The sequence below is a fragment of the Danio aesculapii genome, chromosome 18 (genome assembly GCF_903798145.1).
Source record: "Danio aesculapii chromosome 18, fDanAes4.1, whole genome shotgun sequence".
Classification (NCBI taxonomy): Eukaryota; Metazoa; Chordata; class Actinopteri; order Cypriniformes; family Danionidae; genus Danio; species Danio aesculapii.
The window spans coordinates 23,223,406-23,245,030 of record NC_079452.1 but is presented as its reverse complement, the minus strand read 5'-3'; the positions used below and the strand labels follow the sequence as shown (position 1 = coordinate 23,245,030).

Genomic DNA, 21,625 nt, shown 5'->3' with positions numbered 1-21,625 from the left:
TACTCAAAGTAAAAGCATTACACTGGAAATGCTGTGAAAGTTTGATCATGCGGAGGGAAATCTGTGTAACTTTAGAGGCAAACATCAGTGGTGTTGATGTTACGGCTCATGATCTTTGACCTCAACATGTTAGGAGTGTCCAGCAGGTGTAGTGCATGTCTAATTATTCAGATATGAATGATGAGAAAAGCAATCATGCAGCACTGCCATCAGTTCAGAAGTGCTGAAAATAAAGACACATCAGCGTGAGTTTTATTCACACACGTGTATTTGTTTTAGCTTTAAATAGGACAGATCATTACAGGGAAATACATTATGAACATACAGTATTTGTCCACTACATGACTAGAAGAGTCCCTTCATAATTCACGGGCTGATATTATGTGATCTACACATCTTTACAGTAACAGTAGAATACATATCAATACACAAACACATCTAACACGATGTACAATCAATCATTTCCAACATGTTTAGTGCATCTGACCTGTTCTCTGAGATCATGACAGAATATGTGGCGTACAGTGTAACGCCAGTGCTCGTGTTCTCTGTGACATTAATTACTGTTAGCGATTGTTCATTCGGCGACTCCGCAGTCTAGTTCATGGAAAATCACATTAGACTAAAACTGTGAAAGCAACAGAGCGCATCAGTCCAGTCCCAGACGGCAAAACTCTCTCCGTCTCTCTCCGGAGGGAAATTAGATTTTAACAATGATATAATCCTCTACAGAGAGACCCGATGCAGCTCTGAGGATGTTGGGGATTGTTTATGCTGAACACCTCTAATCACACTTACTTTTAAAACAAGGGTGTTTAATAACACTCTAAACACATGCTTGGTGGTTGTAACCCAACATTGGGTCAAATTTGAACCCATCCAATGGGTTAAAGAGTGTAATTTAAATTTAATTGAGATAAATTAACCTACATGATTGACCCACCATTGGGTTATGGCAACCCAGCTTTTTTTAGAGTGTAAAAAACTACATTACCCATAATGCTGTTCAGAGAATTCCACCAATCAGAGAGCTGCAGCGTGTATAGATCTAATGAAGCACAGCCAATGATATTATCGAGTTTAACTAAACTTTCAATAATACTGAAATATTTGCACAAATATGCAGTCAAACATGGGTAATCTGTGAATAAAAACAACAGAAGTCTATGCAATATCTCCATTTAGATGGCTAAGTAACCGTGTGTGTGTGTGTGTGTGTGTGTTTTATGCCCTACAGATTAAACTAACACATTTAAATGACTGATTATTATATATCTCCATTGTTTTAGCATGATTGTGTCATTGGCAGAGCATCATGGGATTAAAGTGGTTCAGCTCACTCACTGTCTGTATCTTTGCTCTATCTTCTGCTTTTCTTCTGTGCTTCAGATGGTCATTGCTAATGTTATTCTCCTCACAGCAGGCTGATTTGGTTCATGGTGTTCAACTTTTCGATCAAGACTTTTGTCAAGATCCCTTTGTGCAAAAGGAAAGGGAGAAACACTTGCAGAGCTCTTACACGAGTAACACTGATCACAGTACAGTACTGCGATTTACAACACTCTACAGAACTATTCACATGGTAATGTTTCTCAGGGGGACGTGAGGGAGTTTCACCATTACTTGGTGGACTTACAGCTGTTTTTCTCTCACAACCTGCATGAAAATCCCAGACAAATCAGCTAAATTACTGATGATTTAATGGCCATCCAGATCCACATCTCTGAGTTTAGTTCATAAGGATTAATCAAAAGCCATTCTGAACCCTTGGCCATGTAAACGCACTGTAAGGTCACACGTCATGATACTTTAAATCAGAAACATGAAGTCTGATATATTAAATATGGACACTGTTTTTGGAAACACAGCCTAAGGGCTCATTCACACTGAATACGTCTAAATGTGTGAGACGCTACAGATTGGAATGGTTTAAAAAAAGGAGAGGTGTATCCGGACACAACCACAGAGCGCCTGTAAACAGAAGCCTGCAACGGTTGCCCCGCCTCCGAGCTCTTCTGATTGGTCCACTGCTGTGGAAACGACAGTGATGAGCTTGTGAAAGCTGATTACCTTCATACGACATCTACAAATGCAGCACTTGCATGTGCAGCACCTTAAAAGGCGTGAGACACGAGCGTAATGATCACACATGAGCGCATTTACATTGAAAAACAAAGGAAAAGTAGCATTGGAATGGAAAAGATACCTCCTTTTGCATTCAACAGAAGAAAGAAACTCATAAAGAGCTGAGCAAATGATGACAACATGATCACTGAGACGTCCCCATGACAAACAACTGAATCTGAATAGTGTTTACACCTATAAATCATCAGTCTGTGACTGCTGTCCGGCGTCCTCACATCTCCATCTAACAACATGTGTTTAAAGGGACAGTTCATCCAAACATGAACATTTATTCACTATTTACTCATGCTCAAGTGGATCCAAACCTTCATGAGTTCTTTCGTCTGCTGAACACAACAGAAGATATTCTGAAGAAAGCTGAGAGTGTTGGAAACCTGTAACCATTGACTTCCAAAGTGGGAAAGTGGGATTCTATGGAAGTCGATGGTTACAGGTTTCCAACATTTTTAAAAACATCTACTTTTGTGTTCAACAGAAGAAAGAAACTCATAAAGGTTTGAAACAAGTAAAGGCTGAGTAAATAATGACAGAAATCTCCATTATTCCTATAATCACTGAGCTTTTTCACTACAGGCGTCCCCATCACAACTGATTCTCAATAGTGTTTACGTCTATAGATCATCAGTCAGTGAATGATGAAGTCATGCTGTCCAGCGTCCTCACCATCAATCTCCAGCTCCTTCTATTCACTATTAGCTCTCCTTCAGGAGTCTCTTTGTGCTGAACTCAAATGAAGACACAGTGGTGCCTCGCTATAACTTGCTTCACCTTTCGTGACCTCGCAGTTTCTTCTTTGTGCATTTTGACATGCTTTTTTACAGCACCCTGTGCTCTGCATCCTGATTGGCTGTAGACCACTGTCAATCAAACTCCTCCGTGCCGTGTCTCCTGTACAGTAGAATAAGTTCAGCTTGCCAAATTGACATGAATCTTCAATCACAGTGTGACTCTGAAGTGCTGTACTGTGTGTTTGCAAGTTAACAAACCCCATAATGTCGATGAAAAGTTCTGCACTGTTACATTCAGCACCCACGGTGGCACCAAAAGGCAGAGGAAGATGCTAACATCGCACAAAAAGTTGGACTTCTGGACATGCTAAAGTTATGCGAGTGTTTGAACAAGAGAGAGAAGTGTGAAAATGCCTGTCAGACGATATAGTGTAGTGAGGGGTTTACTGTCATACAACATCTATAATGAGTGTCAGAAATAAAGCGCACTACTTCACAGGTTTCACCTATTGTGGCTGTTTTTACAACGTAACTCCTGCGATTAATGAGGGACCACTGTATTCTGCAGAACAGTTGCTGTGTCCCAATTCACATACCATCCGTCCTAAATCGTATTTGAAAATAGAATTAGTCCCAAATCATAATGTTGAAAAGAGCACACTGCAAAAAAGATTGACTTACTTTACCAGTGTTTGTCTTCTTTCTAGTCCAAATATCTAAAAATTCTTAAATCAAGAGGAATTTTCTAGACAAGCAAAACATTTAGTTTTGTTTTTAAGATATATGCTAAATAGATATATGACAATATGCTAAAATGAAGAGAGTTTCTCCTTAAAACAAGCTAAATAATCTGACAATAAGGCAAGTAAAATAATCTTGTTTTTCCATTTGACATGAGATTATTCTGCTTCCCCATTGTCAGATTATTGAGCTTGTTTTCAGAAGAAACTCTCTTCATTTTGACTCATTATTTCTGAACACAACACTATATTCTGTGCTTGCCTAGAAAATGCTGACTGATATAATATTTTTAGATATTTAAACTAGAAAGAAGACAAATCGAAGTATGAAAAGCCTTTTTTGCAGTGTACGCTGAAGGCTCCCAGATGGTTTACTATTTGCACACTGTAAAAAATCCTGTTTGCCTTAAATTTTTAAGCTGAATCAAATCAACTTTATGAGTTAATTGAACTTATATTAAGTTAAACTGACTTAAAACAGCTTGTGTAACTTATAAAATTAAGTTAGAACATGATAAACTTAGTTTAATAAGTTCCAATGAACTGAAAACATGACTGATTGATCATATAATATTTTACAGTGCAGTAAAAATGTGAAGTGTAGAAGCGTCCATACTCTAACCGCTGATATTGCCCACAGTGCATTGAGCGTTGGATGTGAATTCGATTAGAACTACAAACACAGGTGAAAAGTGTAAATAAACTACAAACATGGTGGACGTGCGGGACCATCCATCACGTAGAGAGGCTTTGGTAAAGATGTTTGTATGACTGTTTATTAATATCTAGCCCACTGGAACATGTTTAAATCACGTTTCTGTGTTATATTTCATCTGCAACAATCCTGAACTAATATAGACATGTTTGGACATTACCGTCTGAATGTAGAGTTATCCAAACACCTGAGGTTTCTCTGCATGACAGACTCATGAATGGGAGATCATCCTGCTGCTGCTGCTGCTGCTTCTCCAATAAGGTAGACATTAAATATCACAGCAATGTAAATGATGTGTGGACGACTGACAGGGTTAAGCAACATAAGGATCTGTTGATGAGGAAGTAGTGTGTCCCAAAGCTTGCACACTCTTCTGTTACACACTCAATAGTAGATATTTTTCCTAAGTATGTGAATTGACATTGTTTTTCCTATAATGGAAGTCAATGGTTACCTGACTAATACCTAATATTGTGAGAGGGGTGTGGATGCAGACCTGGTGCAGATGCAATCTGAGCTGCATGCAATGCTTTTTAATGGGCTCACCTAACCCCGCCCCTCACAGTGACATCACTAGCTCCATTGAGAGCATTGTGTCTGACATTGCATCACTGAGATATGCAGTCTCAGCTTGCATCATCAAGGCTGCATCCAGATTCTGTTGAATTGTGCATTCCTTTTTTTCAGTTTTAGGTGAGCTGTCCCTTTAATCGCTGAGACGTCCCCATGAGAAACCACTGATCCTGAATAGAGTCCATCTTAGCGATCTCTAAAGCATCAGTGTGAATGAAGAAGTCATGCTGTGTGGCGTCCGTGTTCTCTCACATGCGGTTTTCACCGTTCTGCACTGACTCCGGCAGGCTGTTGAGCGCCGTCTCCTCGCTCTTAGACTGCAGAGGATGATCTCCTTTCCTGGAGGACTTCTTAGTGGCTCTGGAGAGTCTCCTCCGAAATGTATCACCGGCCAGAAAGTACAGTATTGGGTCCACACAGCTGTTGAGGCTGGCCAGGCCGCGGGTCACCTGATATGTGGCGTAGACGCGGTCATTAAATGCACACATATCGGGACTCTGGAAGTACAGCCGCGCTCTCATGTTCAGGTTCTTCATGACGTGGAACGGCAGATAGGAGACGGCGAACACGGTCAGCACGATGATCACCAGATAGATGGACTTCTTCCTAAGCGGAGCATTGTCCATATCATTACAAATCAATGCCTTGACGATTCCTCCGTAACAGCTGAGGATGATGATGAACGGGATGCAGAAGCCGAACACCGTCAAGCACATGCTGTAAATGAAATATCCTGGCAGCTCGTCTTGACTCGTGGTGTCGTAGCATGTGGTGTGTTCTTTTTTACGACTCGTGCGTGAGTAGTAGAGAATGGGCGCAATTCCTGCTACCACGATGAACCACACGAGGGCGACAGTGCGCACCGCGTTCTTCTTTTTCAGTCGTCCCAATGATTTTAACGGATGCACGACGCCAGAATATCGATGCACGCTGATGCATGTGAGGAACAAGATGCTCCCGTAGAGATTAACGTGGAATATGAATCTCTGCAGCCTACACAGGACGTCTCCGAAGATCCAGTCGGTCTTGTTGAAGTAGTAGTAGATGAGGAAGGGCAGCGAGAGCACGTAACAGAAGTCGGCCAGGGCCAGATTGAACATGTAGACGGAGATGCTGCTCCAGGGCCTCATGTGGCAGACGAACATCCATATGGCCAGACTGTTGCCGATGAAGCCGGTCAGGAACACCAGGATGTAGACCGTGGGCAGGTAGTAGAACTGGAAGCCGGTTTTTGTTAGCGAACATCCTGAGGTCTGGTTGGGCGACTCGGTCGCGTTACTGATGAGCGACGTCAGGTTATTAAACTCTGCTGTCATGGTGTCAGAGGTCAGATCTACAGAGGAAGAGGAAGATGAACTGATGAAGGTCAGAGTGTAGAAATATGTCAGCTGATAACCCTATATTATGGGGGATTCTCCAACTCTGGGTATATTTTGCGCCTCCAAAGCTTTGGATTATTTTCGTTTTGAATTATAACATCAAGTACATTCATTTATTCATTTTCCTTCAGCTTAGTCCCTGATTTATCAGTGGTCACCACAGTGGAATGAACCACCAACTACTCTGGCATATGTTTTAGGCAGTGGATGCCCTTACAGCCGCAACCCAGTATTGGAAAACACCCATACACACTCATTCACACACACTCATACACTACGACCAGTTTAGTTGATCAATTCCCCTATAGCGCATGTGTTTGGACTGTGCGGGAAACCGGAGCACCCGGAGGAAACCCACACCAACACGGGGAGAACATGCAAACTCCACACAGAAACACCAACTGACCCAGCCGAGGCTCAAACCAAAAACCTTCTTGCTGTGAAGCCACAGTGCTAACCACTGAGGCACTGTGTCGCCCTAAAAATAAATAAAGCTTGAAATATTTATCATGTGCTGACAGTCCAAACGCACTGAGTGTGTGATCAAGCCTATTAGAGTGCAGCCAGAAGCCTATAATTCAAATGAAATTATTCAAGCAGAAACTCTCCCTGAATGGGCTTATTTTCAAAATAATTACTGAAATATAATGCAGTAATATCACACGAGCTGGAGTGACATTTTCCTGAATATCAGTGCATCATCACCGATATTTTACAGTTCAGCAAACAAGAAGATCATATTGAGTGTTTTCATCACAGCTTTGTAAGAGAAATAAATGACAAAATAATTCAGAAAGGTCCAATAAATCATCTGAATGTGTGCAAAATGAAAATCCCTATAAATCAGATACAGAAATCTATTTATTTCTGCTATATTTGCAGCTAATTCTAGAGTAAAACTACAAATAAACATAATAATAATAAATAATAACAATGAACTTTTAAAATACAGCGACACAGTGGCTCAGGGGTTATCACTGTGGCCTCACTGCATGAAGGTCACTGGTTCGAGCCCCGGCTGGTGCATTTCTGTGTGGAGCTTTTCTGTGTGGAGTTTGCATGTTCTCCTGTTGGTGTGTTGGTGTGGGTTTCCTCCGGGTGCTCCGGTTTCCCCCACAGTCCAAACACATGCGCTATAGGGGAACTGATCAACTAAACTGGCTGTAGTGTATGTGTGTGTGTGTGTGAGAATGAGTGTGTATGGATGTTTCCCAGTACTGGGTTGCAGATGGAAGGGCATGCGATGTGTAAAATATATCCTGGATAAGTTGGCGGTTCATTCCGCTGTGGTGACCCCTGATGAATAATGGACTGAGCCGAAAGAAAATTAATAAATTAATAAACTTTCAAAAAACTCACATGATCGTTCTAAAAAAATGTTGGGGTGTTGTACAACCCAATGTTGGGTCATATATGAATAAACCCAATTGGGTTAATTTTTTTAGTTCAATTTAAATTACACCTTTTAACCCAGTAGCTGGGTTACAACAACCCAGTATTGTTTAAAGTGTCATTGATGTCTTATATCAATGTATATCAAGGAAATTGTGTTCTGTTCACAAAGTATTAATCATAGAATCACACACACACACACACACACACACACACACACACATGCCGTGACTGATAAAACCAATAATATAAAAACAGAAACAAATATTGAATCTACATTTGAACCTGCAGCCTTCAGTGTTTGTTGATTTGATCAATTCTGGCACTTCACCAACAAACCTGAATATCAGAAGATGAATGCAGCAGCGATTCCCCCTGCCGCTGCTGAAGATGAACACTTGTGAATTATGAATTATTAAACAGCCAATTTCAGTTAAACAATTAAATCATAATGAGAATCTGAGGCAATTTTAGACACGATTATTACTCACATCGTTTATTGTTTAAACTAGAATAATTATCCAGTATATTTCCCCCAGTGTGCCCCTGTGCAACTGAATTATTTTAACTCAATAGAGCATGCATATACCGTGTTCAGCATACATGAGTCCCCACACTAACAATTCTCTCTATTAAATGAGTTAGCAATTTTCTATAGGACGCTTTACAATATTATATTTATACAGATACATTAGATTAGTCTATACTGCAGCTAATTCTGGAGCTAATCTAACAAAATAACTGATCACAGTCCAGATATTAGTAGCCCAAATTTATATGCTAGGTAAAAAGCTAAATTGGCCGTAGTGTTTGTGAATGAGAGTGTATGGGTGTTTCCCAGTGTTGGGTTGTGGCTGGAAGGGCATCCACTGCGTAAAACAAATGCTGGATAAGTTAGCAGTTCATTCCGCTGTGGCGACTCCTGATTAATAAAGGGACTAAGCCAAAAATGAATGAATGAATGAATAAACGAGAAATAAAAGATGAATAAAATTGTTTATTTAGTCTTTTATTTTGCAATATTTCGTGTGAATTTAAATGTATTATTTTTTAATTTCTAAAGATGTTTGGAGACTAAATTGTTATTTTAATAAATATATCTGTTTAATAAATCTGTTTTATTCAATTGAGCCAAAGTATATTCTCTGTATTCACTGAGATCAAATCTATTTTCACCATGGGGTGTCCTCAGTTATGCAGAGCACTGTATCTTACAGCACTGGACTGAGCAGCACTTCTGACCTATAATCTTGAGTTCTGGAAACACCAGAGAACCAGTGGTGAAAAACAGAGATCAGCCCAGCAAGCATTTTTGTGTTTATGTCTAATAGATGTCTAATAGACGCCTAAATAACGATGTCTTGACTAAAACAAGGATATATTCGGGCTGTCTGTGAGTGAATATCCAGTATAATAGCCCAAAACTCTCCTTAAATAGCCTACACATGAATAAATAACCACACATCTGAAGTCTGTGTAAGTCAATTTGCTGATAAGTCTAATTTTGGGCTATTCTTAGACATTTATATTTACACCGACAGCTCACATTTAACCTTGTTTTAGTCAAGAGATCCACACTAGACGTCTATTAGATGTCTATTCAACATAAAATCGCTTGGTTGGAGCTGAAATAAGTAGCCTCCATCTGAACAAACTTCACTTCAGCTGGGGGCGTGAAGCGGAAGGCAATAAAACAGAAATCCAAAGGTATTTGAAGGTAACAAAAGCATTGCGAAATAAATCGTCCAGGCGTGGATCACTCACCAGCAGAGCCGCCGATCAGCGCGCTTCCCCGGGCGCATTCAGCGGGATCCGCCGCCGCATTGATGGAGATCCGCTGCCGCTGCACAGCACTGACCGACCGGATACTCCGATCACACACACACACACACACGGAGCAGCTCACTCAACACACACAAACACACACACCGACTCCACACGCGCTGACCAACCGAACACTCCGAGAACCGAATCTTCTGTATGACTCCATACGCAAGGTGCGAGTGAATCACTGGAGCGGAGAGCTGATTCGAGGAATGATTCTTTCTTTCTTTCTTTCTTTCTTTCTTTCTTTCTTTCTTTCTTTCTTTCTTTCTTTCTTTGACTGAAAAGCAGTGAATTCACTTACTTGGTTAGTTTTTAAAAACAAAATAGTTTCCATAGTGGTTTATGATTTTTGATATTTCAGAAGCTCTTCAACTGCAGTATATTAAACTATATATATATAAACAGTGGCGCAGTGGCGCAGTGGGTAGCACAATCACCTCACAGCAAGAAGGTCGCTGGTTCAAGCCTCAGCTGGATCAGTTGGTGTTTGCATGTTCTCCCCGTGTTGGTGTGGGTTTCCTCCAGGTGCTCCAGATTCCCCCACAGTCCAAACACATGCGGTACAGGTGATTGGGTAAGCTAAATTGTCCCTAGTGTGTGTGTGTGTGAATGAGTGTGTATGGGTGTTTCCCAGTGATGGGTTGCAGCAGGAAGGGCATCCACTGCGTCAAACATATGCTGAATAAGTTGCCGGTTCATTCTGCTGTGGCGACCCTGGATTAATAAAGGTGACAAAGCCGAAAGAAAATGAAAGATTGAGTGAATGAATGAATATATATATATATATATATATATATATATATATATATATATATATATATATATATATATATATATATATATATATATTCCTTTATATGTTTATATTTCATATGCTTTCATATACTAATTGATGAATTAATTCATAATTTTTTTTCTAGAAAGGTCCACATTTTAATGCACAAAAAATGTACGTGCACAAAAAGGGATATTAATAAACTCATACTTAAGAACATATTATTTTTCATGTTAAAAAAAAGATGGACAGAAAGAAAGTCATAGAAATATGATTAATCAATAATTGATGTTGTATTTTTGTTGTATTTTCAAGTTTAAGTTTACTGAAGCACTTTGGGTTTATGAAAAGCACAAATAAAATGCATTATTATAATTAATTATTAATATTGTTATTATTATTATTATCATCATCATCATCATCATCATCATCATTATTATAGCATATTTTATCTGGTAAATCAATATAGAAAATAAATAAATATTCTTAATTTTAACACAAAACACACTCTGTATTTACTGATCTCTTTTATTCCCACGAGAAACAGCCCATTTTTAGTGCACTTCACTCAACTGAGTCGAATCACTAAAATGAATCGTTCGAGCAACTCGACTCCCAGTAGTGAATCTGCGCGCGCAGCAGTGGCGGAGTTTCGGAGTGTATGGCGCCTTTAGAGAAGAGGAGGAGCCGGGGACAGAGCCACAACAGCGGGATTAGAGCTTCTTCTTTCACTTCTCCGTGTCCTTTAGTTTCTTCTCACTATAATAACACTCATTGCGTCACAATTAAATCACAAAACCAAATATTTCATGATCAGGCCAACAGAAACTGGTTTTACAGCCTGATGAGTTTGAGCTTGTGAAGAAAGAAACAGACAGAAAATCTGGAGGAAAACATGAAGAAACAGGCAGTGAATGATCATGCAAATTAAACTCTGTCTTTCTCATATTCACTGTTAGATGAACAGAAACAATGAAGAGGAGCTCTAATGCTGAAAATCACTTTTATGTGGGGTAGTGTGTGTGTGTGTGTGTGTGTGTGTGTGTGTGTGTGTGTGTGTGTGTCAGCAGTGTGTGAGTATCTCCAGCAGACTCTAATAGTGAACAGTAATGAATTGTGTTTGCTCTAATCAGACTTGATGCAGAAACACTTTGATTGACATTCTCCCTTTATATGTCATCAGAGGGGGAAGCCCCACCCACTAGTGTCCATCTCTCCATCTCATTAGCATAAACAGCAGCCCTGAGTGAGAAGCAGCCGTCTGTCCATTAGCCATTAGAGTGTTTGAGCTGCTGAAGATAATGTCAGCATAGACTAAGAGGATTATAGATGTGGAGTTTTAGATGATGTTAAATGTTGTTTATTACAGTATATATTATATTATGGCACATGAATAAAGCAGAAGGTTTTGCTCTTGGAATATGAAACATCCTCCTGTTATTCTGATGGTCAAATATCATTTATCATTTGAAACAGAAAGCTCAGTTTAGAAATAAGGCCAGAGAGTTTCCACTATCCACGCCAGTGATGTATTGTCCCTTCATTTCAGTCTCCTTCATCTGATATTTGGATGTCAGCTTTAGAGTCAGAATGATATTGTGTGTTGAGCTCCAGATGTTTCCGTGTAATCGTCCGGTCAGTTCTGCTCTATAATCTTGCCATGAATCACAGGAAAATCAGATTGTTTTCTTTTCTGCATGTTTAGTCTGCAGCCGAAGCTTTAGAGAACTGTAAAAACTGAACTGTGAGAAACACAGACAGAGGTTTCACTTTCACTGAGAAGACGTCTGAAGAACACACACACACACACACACACACACACACACGCACACGCACACGCACACGCACGGACGCACACACACACACACACACATTGTAAACTGCACCTTTTGTACTTTACCTTATTTTTAATTGATTTATTTAGCTGTTTTTAGTCTTATGTCACTCAATCTCCTTTTCTACATTTTGTCTTAATGCAAAATGATAATAACAACATGTAAAGCGTCTTGTAAAACTTGTTCAACTATTTGTTTTCTTAAAATGGATTCACAATTTAAAATGAGAGCTGAACTACTTTATTTTTAAAACTAAATCTTTACCCAGTTTGACTGCTAGACTGCGCCATGATTGAGGGTGGGGGACACATTTGCCATGTAATAAACAATACACTCATTTTTTTAGACACTCCTCATACAAAATATGATAGAAAATTATGTTTCATATATAATTTATAGGTATAATTTATACTCCTAGGCATTTATTTGGGGGCCCTCAGATTTCCTGGGGACATAAGCGGCTTCTTGCTTATTGGCTAAATCCGCCCCTGCACACACATGCACACACACACTTGTTTGAGCTGTGAGGACAGTCCACTCCACTGTACCTAAATGCTTACTCACTCCCAGGGCCGTTTATATGGAAGCTGATATTTAGCCACACCGTATTGGGGTTTCATAATGTCTAATTTTTACGAGGTGGATCATTAGTCCAACGCTCAAGTCCCAGGAGGACCAGGACATACACTCACACACTACGGCCAATTTAGTTGATCAGTTCCCCTATAGCGCATGTGTTTGGACTGTGGGGAAACCGGAGCACCCAGAGGAAACCCACGCCATCAAGTGAGTGCATGTGTCCGTGTGTGCTTGAGTGAGTGTGTATGTAAGTGTGCAAATGTCTGTGGTGTGAGTGTGGGTGGGCTTGAGTATGTGTGAGTGCACGCATGTGCATGTGTCAGTGCATGAGTGTGTGTGTGTGTTCTGATCATTCATATCTCAGATTCCTCCAGCTGTGTGCAGATGTGAGTGTTGTGAAGCTGCACCTGTTCCTGTGTGTTTGAGTGAAAATCTCTCTGAAGCTTACAGAAGGGAAAGGCCATCAGCTTACGGATCTCACTGCTCAACGTTTACACTGATCTGCTATTTTAGTAGAAGTAAACAACATTTCTCTTGCACACACACACACCCAAGAATGTCCACTCAGTATATTTACAGATGAAATCAGCCTCATCAGTTTTATAATAAACTCACAGCAAGAAGGTCGCTGGTTCGAGCTGGGTCAGTTGGTGTTTCTGTGTGGAGTTTGCATGTTCTCCCCGTGTTGGTGTGGGTTTCCTCCGGGTGCTCCGGTTTCCCCCACAATCCAAACACATGCGCTATAGGGGAACTGACGAACTAAACTGGCCGTAGTGTATGAGTGTGTGTGTGTGTGTGTGTGTGAGAATGAGTGTGTATGGGTGTTTCCCAGTACTGGGTTACAGATGGAAGAGCATCTGCTGTGTAAAGTTTATGCTGGGTAAGTTGTCGGTTCATTCTGCTGTGGCGACCTCTGAAATAAAGACTAATCCAAAGGAAAATTAATGAATGAATATAGTGGTTTATGTATAAACACTATTTTTACTTTATGTAAAGCATTTTTTTCTTGACCTCAATAATTATTTTTATTCAGATTTAATAAAATATTATAGTCTGAACCAAAGTTAAATGATACTTTGAAAAAAACTACACATTTGAGTTGTTTGCAGTAATTTTACAATCGTTTTAAAGTTGTCATTCAGTTATCATTTGATATTCAGTGCATGGATGTCAGTGGATGTGTATTTCCAACACGCTTCACAATATCTTGTTTAGACACCCATAAAAGTTTACAACCACTTGAGTGTGAGTAAACAATGATTCTTGCATGAACTGTCCCTTTAAATGCACTGTCCATTTGAATGAGTGTAGTGATCTATTGTGCAGGTTCAGGCTCCTGTACAAACACAGTTCAGTATTGGTGTTGAGCAATAACAACATTAGTCTCCTGCGATTACTGCAGGTGTTTTATTTGTAATGTCGTACAGTTTGATCAGCCAGCCGTGACTGCAGAGTAAAACCTGACACAAGATCCTTATCATCCTGTCTGGGTTCACTTTTTATTTGACAGTATATGTCATCCTGAACATTATAGTACATTCCAGCTGAAGGCAAAATTAATAGCCCTTATATTAAGTTATTACAACTCATTTTTAATAACTTATTTCTTTTGTATTTGCCATGATAATATTTTACTAGTTATTTTGCAAGATATTAGTATTCAGCTTAAAGTCATATTTAAAGGCTTAACTAGGTTAATTAGGGTAATTAGGCAAATCATTGGACAACAGTGGTTTGTTCTGGAGACCAGGGGTTCCCAAACTTTTCAGCCCGCGACCCCTAAAATAACAATACCAGTGACTCGCAACCCTCACATTATAGATATCCAGATGCACACAACGATAGGCCTATATAAACACGAGCATACTGTTAGTCATTGAGTTAGTTACTATTTATAGTCATTTATTAATTTGTTTAATTTAATATTATCCTCACCTAAAGAGACTGATGTACACAATGTTTTCAGCACAAGTCTATTCTTGGTTTAATTTTGGAGGCCGCCAATCAGAGATCATCCTCCTCAATGTTCACTTGTGGCCTGTATTTATTTTTAATGCATTTGATATATATATATATATATATATATATATATATATATATATATATATATATATATATATATATATATATATATATATATGAAATTAAACTTTCTCCAGAAGAAAAATATAACAGCAAATACTGTGGAAAATGTCCTCGTTCTGTAAAACAGCACTTGGCGAATATTGGAAAAATTAAAAAATAAAAAAGATCACAGGAGGGCGAATAATTTTGCCTTCAATTCTAGAAGACATCTCTTTGACATTAGAGCTGGAATTATCCAAATCTAAATGAGAAGAAAGTGGCCATGTGCTCTAACCATCAGCATAATATTGATATATAACAGGAGCACAGCTCTGTGGGAAGCTGTTTATATTGGACTACAGTCAGTTTCACCACAATTTACTAATCAGCAACATAGCAGGCATTCCAGAGAGCGATGAAGAACACAGATCTACATCTGCTTTATCTGAAAAAATAGCCCATAAATACTGTTAATAATTTTCCAGAATGCATTGCCAATCAACAGCAGTAACACAAGCAAACTAATCTGCCAATGGGGTTAGTGATATAGTCTTGTTTTCACATTAAAATAACATTATTTTTCTTATTATTAAAATTACCACAACAGATCAGTTACTGTAGTTGCTGTTACCATGGCAACTGTAGAATCACCACAACCGATCAGTTACTGTAGTTGTTATGTTACCATAGCAACCGTAGAATCACCACAACATATCAGTTACTGTAGTTGCTGTTACCATGACAACTGTAGAATTACCACAACAGATCAGTTACTGTGGTTGCTGTTACCATGGCAACGTTAGAATCACCACAACATATCAGTCACTGTGGTTGCTGTTACCATGGCAACAGAATCACCACAACATATCAGTTACTGTGGTTGCTGTGTTACCATGGCAACTGTAGAATCACACAATAGATCAGTTACTGTTTTTGCTGTTACCATCGTAACTGTAGAATCACCACAACAGATCAGTTACAGTAGTTGCTGTGTTACCATGGCAGCTGTATTTTTTCTAATGTGTGATTCCTCATCTGGTAGTTTTCGAGGTGAAATAAACCAGCTGATGATTGTTTTATGGTCTCCCAAGAATGTCGGTATACCTGTTCAATAAGTATATATTCAAGCAAAACAAACAAAGAAAGTCTTGTAAAATGACGACATCAAAACAGCAAAACGTGCTGGCTTCATTCATTTCCTCGAGCTGGTAAACATTAACAAAAGTATTATTAACTTCCAGCATAATGGATAATCACCTCCAATAACACAAAACTGATAAGAAAAGAGTTGAGAATGCATGCTCTGATATGAGCGGTAATAGTCAGAGTCATGACTTAATGGTGTACATTAAAGCTTTTTCCTCCAGTGTTGTGTTGTGTGGTGTCCTAATGGGCATCACTGGAGCCCAGACAATCGATTTTCTCCTGTGTGAATATATGTTACTGTCTTTGTATTTTTCAGTTCAGAATCCACCGTCCACTGAGGAGAGATTATTTTATAGATGACCCAAAAATCTCCTCGTGAAAAACTTCATTGAGGACATGGAGTACAGGGACAGATTGTTAAAGAGAAAAACAATGTGTTGTTCCCTTATAAGACACGTCCGGTTTGGCAAGTGGTGTTCAGTACATCTGTGAGTGTAAAGAGCACAAGAAGAAGAAGAAGAAGAAGAAGAAGAAGAAGAAGAAGAAGAAGAAGAAGAAGAAGAAGAAGAAGAAGAAGAAGAAGAAGAAGAAGCCATTGAAAACATACTGCTTAGAGAGATTATAGTAGAGATAATATATAACAATATAGAGATAATAAGTATCCTTGGCGCACAAAACCAGCTACAAATTGCATAGTAATAGTAGTAATAGTTGAGTTTGTTTATATTAGCTATAGTTGTGTTAGCAACTACATAATTGTAACAAAAGATTAATTGAAGTATTTACTACACTATCATTCAAGAACACAGTATTATTTACTATGAATGACTAAATTACTGTATTTTTATTCACGGGGGATATCATAAATTAGATTTTCTCAATATTAGGATTTTGTAACGCTCAGATTCTAGATTTTCATAGTTGTTTCTGAGCCAAATGTCCTATCAAACCAACCTTAATTATTAAGCTTTCAGATGATGCATAAATCTCAATTTCCAAAAATATAACATATCCAATTTATGACTGGATTTCTGATCAAACCTACACTGCAATAAAGCGCTTTTTTACTCTGTGTTTGTCTTTTTCTAGTCTAAATATCTAAAAATTCTTAACTCAAGAAGCATTTTCTAGACACGCAGAGTATGCTGCCTTGTTTTCAGAAATAAATAAGAGTCAAAATTAAGAGTTTCTCCTTAAAACAATAATCTGACATTTGGTTAATAAAAATAATCTTATTTTAGCTTTGTAATAACTTGCTTTAAAGAAAAATTTACTCAATTTTAATAATTATATCTAAAAAACAAGACAGTATTTTTATTTATAAAAATGATTCTTGTTTTAAGTATTTTTAGATGTTTGGACAAGAAACGAGACAAGAACTCTGAGTAAGAAAAGCTTTTTTTGTAGTGTGTGCCAGGCGTCCTGGAGAGTTTTGGCAATTGAAAGCAGATAAAATCTATGTAAAATAGTTTGTCCAATTATAATGTTGCGCGTTCATCAGAGCAGCAATCGTGTATCCCTCCGCCTAATCAGATCATGTGATGCGGCCAACCGTCGCAATTTCAGCTGCAAACGATAACAACGGTCGAAACATGACGAAAACCAGCGATATTCGCGTTTCTCTGGCGTTATATAATCTACAACAAAACTCGCACCAAATGAGCGCCTTATATGAAGGAATTCAAAGTCACTGTAACATTCGGAAATTCACGGCGCGAGTGCTCGCGACAGACGATTCATCACCTGAGGAGAGAAAAGAGATGAATTGTCCTAGAAGAGAAGATGTCCAGAAATACGTGAGTACAACAATCTAATAGTGTCTAACTGTGTCTAATAACAGCTTCAAACTCGAGTACACGAAGACTCGTTTAACTATAGTATGGCTGTGAGAACTGTTGGTGTCGATTCAGGAATGAATCATTCTTTTAAATCGGTTCTTTTAGTGAGTGAATCGAGCCAGTTCACTAAATCGAACTGAATTATTCAGTGTGATTCGCGACTCGACTCAGCAGAGCATCCAGACTGACCAGTGTATAATATTAAATCCAGAACAGTTTACAACAATCCGCGAATCATCAGTTTACAGAACAAGAACAGTTTCTTTAGGACATACACTGAAGAGATGCGCTGGAGACATGTGCATGCGCGTCTTTTATTGAAAGGAGTTAACATTAATATTTAATCATGCGGTTTATTTTTGGCCTCAAACTGAACCTTTTCTGTAATTTCAATATCATTTTTCCCCTGTGTGCTCTATATACATATTATTGTTGTTAATTACTCTTATTAGATGGATACAGAGAAACATTGTTATATCATTCGAACAGGTGACAGGTAAGTGTGGCTTCATATTCTGGTTTTCTGCTGGGCATCTGAAATCATTCTGTTAATGAACATTAATATTGATCAGCTTGTCTATACTGTTACACAGAGATATCATTCATTTACTTCTACTTGTTTTTGAGCTGAAATAACCATATGACCTTTTTTGACAGAAAATAAAATCTTGGCAAGGACAGATCTAGGTGACTTTCTTTCTGCTAGACATTTATTTTCCAGGCCAAATAAGGTGTGATAGTGTTTCTCTCTCTCACACACACACGCACGCACGCACGCACGCACGCACGCACACACACACACACACACATACACCTGCATACGCTCACAGAAACTTACACATACATGCTCTTATATACTCTCTGCACACACATGGATGTACAAAGGCATACACTCTCACACACACACACATGCTGGGTCAGGAGCTGGACAGGAAATAGCAGGGAAATTGACCGGTCGATGACGGAGGCTCACACAAACACACTGCAACTTTAACTCCAGTAGAGCAGAGACGTCTTCCAGCATGTAAGGCTCAGACTTTGCACTTTGGTCCAACTGTGTTTGCTTGTAGATACTGTTTTATACTGCAGGATACGTCTGAAACAGACTGAGAGCGCACAGTAGCGTCATTACACACATTATTACTTATATAACTCCTGGAGAATCTTAAAGATATACAGCGTTTTAGAGATGGAGGAGAGATCATAATATAGTGTTTTGTTTAAGATCTTAATCATAAGATTAAATTCAGTAATATAAGACTCCAGCAATGCTTTTCTTATTTAACGTCTTGTTTCTAGTCCAGATGTATTGTATTAATACAGTACATTGTGCTCTATTAAGTCATATTCACACAGGTGGCCCTAAAGCGGGTCATTGACTCCAGTGTAAAGAGGATATTAGACTGTTTATGGAAACACATTTTTGAACATTTAGGCCACTTAAGGTTCAGTTTCTATGGCACCTTTTCTGTGTAAATAGGCTTTTATTATTAGTTTTTAGAGTATGCATACATTTCCTTAAAACAGCAAAATAATCTGCCAATGGGGGAAGGAAAATAGTTTTGTTTTTGCTTTAAAATATAATTATTTTTCTTATTATTAGAATCACCACAACAGATCAGTGACTGTAGTTGTTGTGTTACCATAGCAACTGTAGAATCACCACAACAGATCAGTTACTGTAGTTGTTGTGTTACCATAGCAACTGTAGAATCACCACAACAGATCAGTTACTGTAGTTGTTGTGTTACCATAGCAACTGTAGAATCTCCACAACAGATCAGTTACTGTAGTTGTTGTGTTACCATAGCAACTGTAGAATCTCCACAACAGATCAGTTACTGTATTTGTTGTGTTACCATAGCAACTGTAGAATCTCCACAACAGATCAGTTACTGTAGTTGTTGTGTTACCATAGCAACTGTAGAATCTCCACAACAGATCAGTTACTGTAGTTGTTGTGTTACCATAGCAATTGTAGAATCACCACAACAGATCAGTTACTGTAGTTGTCATGTTACCATAGCAACTGTAGAATCACCACAACAGATCAGTTACTGTAGTTGTTGTTGTGTTACTATAGCAACTGTAGAATCACTACAACAGGTCAAGGGTGAATGTAGTTGTTGTGTTACTATAGCAACCGTAGAATCGCCACAATAGATCAGTTGCTATAGTTGTTGTTGTGTTGCTATAGAAACTGTAGAATCACCACAACAGATCAGTTACTGTAGTTGTTGTGTTACCATAGCAAGTTAGCGACTGTAGAATCACCACAACAGATCAATTACTATTGTTGTTGTGTTCCCATTGCAACCTAAAAATCGCCACAACAGATCATATACAGTTGTTGTGTTACCACAGCAACTGAAGAATCGCCACAACAGATCATATACAGTTGGTGTCGTGTTACCATAGCAACTGTAGAATCACCACAACAGATTAATTCAAGACTGATTCAAGCAGCTAAATGTGCAAATTATTATGCAGTAATTCAACTGATCACGCAAGTTAAATGTGCATCTTTAACTGGGATCATTGATAGATATTCATAAGGGATGTCTGTGCACTCAGCATCCTCGGACAGAACTCTGTAAATCAGACTCTTCCTCAGCCGTTCAGATGCTGAACACAGTTTTACAGTCTCCAAGCGGGAGGGCAGATATTGAACCACTTAACTTGGGTCTAATTTATGAGGTAAAAGTTTGCAGGGACTCAGGAGTCATACATCAGATTTATAATAAGGCTTGTGCTGGCTGCTGGATTTACTGCATACTCGTTGCATCATATTTACAGTGACGTCACAGTCTCAGTGCTGTTCTGTCTGAAGCGTATTTCGCTTATACCTCCCTGTATCTGTCTTTGTTCTTAAAAAAACTGATCACTGATGATTCAGTCAATCAGAAAACCATTGGATAACAGAACAGTGTTTAGTGAGAGGTGTTGTGGATCATTGTTTCACTGCCTCATATATCTGATCTTTCCTCATGAGGATATATTTAACTAAACACAATTTTATGTATTTTCATCATATTATTGTTTTTAAAAAATTGACTGAAATATCACAGTAACAGAGTCGACCCACAATTAAGTGAAGTTTATTTATGAACCAATTTCGAAAGGATCACGTGCTTATGATTGATCACAGCTGGTCCCGCATTAACTAACACATGATTCACCAATCAGATGATTCCTAACTCACTATAAATAACCAGAGTTTCTTACTTAAGTTATCTTCATCTTGAAGAATCCCCTCTTCCACCCTTACTCCTCCACCTTTCCCTTTATAGGGTGGCCCGGTGGCCTAGGGGTTAGCACTGTGGCCTCACAGCAAAAATGTCTCTAGTTCAAATCCTTCACAGGCCAGTTGGTGTTTCTGTGTGGAGTTTACATGTTCTCCCTGTGCTCGTGTGGGTTTCCCCCGGATTCTCCAGTTGCTTCCCACATTCCAAAGACATAAGTGATTTGATCAATCTAAATTAGCACTATAGTCGAGTTCTTAACCAGCAGTATATCTCTATAAAGCAATGTATAATCTGTCATCAGATTATAAGTAAGGGGGGTGTTCTCGAGATCTACCTGAGCTCAAACTCCCTTCTTTCCATGCAGACAGGAGGGACCCCCGGGCTCGAGAATCTTATGAGCTCAGGGCTCTCTCCTGGGACAGCATGCCAAACACGCTTTTATAATCAATCATCAGCTAAGTGTGAACTCCTGAATCTACTATTGGTGAATCCTAAACATTAATGAGAGAAGAATAATGACAAGAATAATGTTTCCCACCACAAGATGTGACATCACTCTGAGCAAGTCACATGCTTTTTCTATGAGCGCTTTACAGATTGTTCTGCCTTTTTATAACCTGTGTAACACAGTTGACCAGAACACA

At 38.8% G+C, this 21,625-nt stretch overlaps 1 protein-coding gene across 1 annotated transcript; it reads right to left on the bottom strand.

Annotated features, from left to right (window-relative positions):
• Positions 1–230: 230 nt before the first annotated feature.
• Positions 231–9,635, bottom strand: p2ry1 (purinergic receptor P2Y1). The gene is made up of 2 exons (XM_056478155.1): positions 9,437–9,635; positions 231–6,234 (listed from the first exon to the last, which is right to left on the bottom strand). Exon 2 carries the CDS (start codon positions 6,215–6,217, stop codon positions 5,150–5,152), a length of 1,068 nt encoding a protein of 355 aa, XP_056334130.1. The 5' UTR covers positions 6,218–6,234; positions 9,437–9,635; the 3' UTR covers positions 231–5,149.
• Positions 9,636–21,625: the final 11,990 nt, after the last annotated feature.

What these genes read in the sequence shown, in the direction of transcription:
- p2ry1 (XM_056478155.1), bottom strand. Translation starts at nt 6,217, where the DNA reads ATGACAGCAGAGTTTAATAACCTGACGTCGCTCATCAGTAACGCGACC.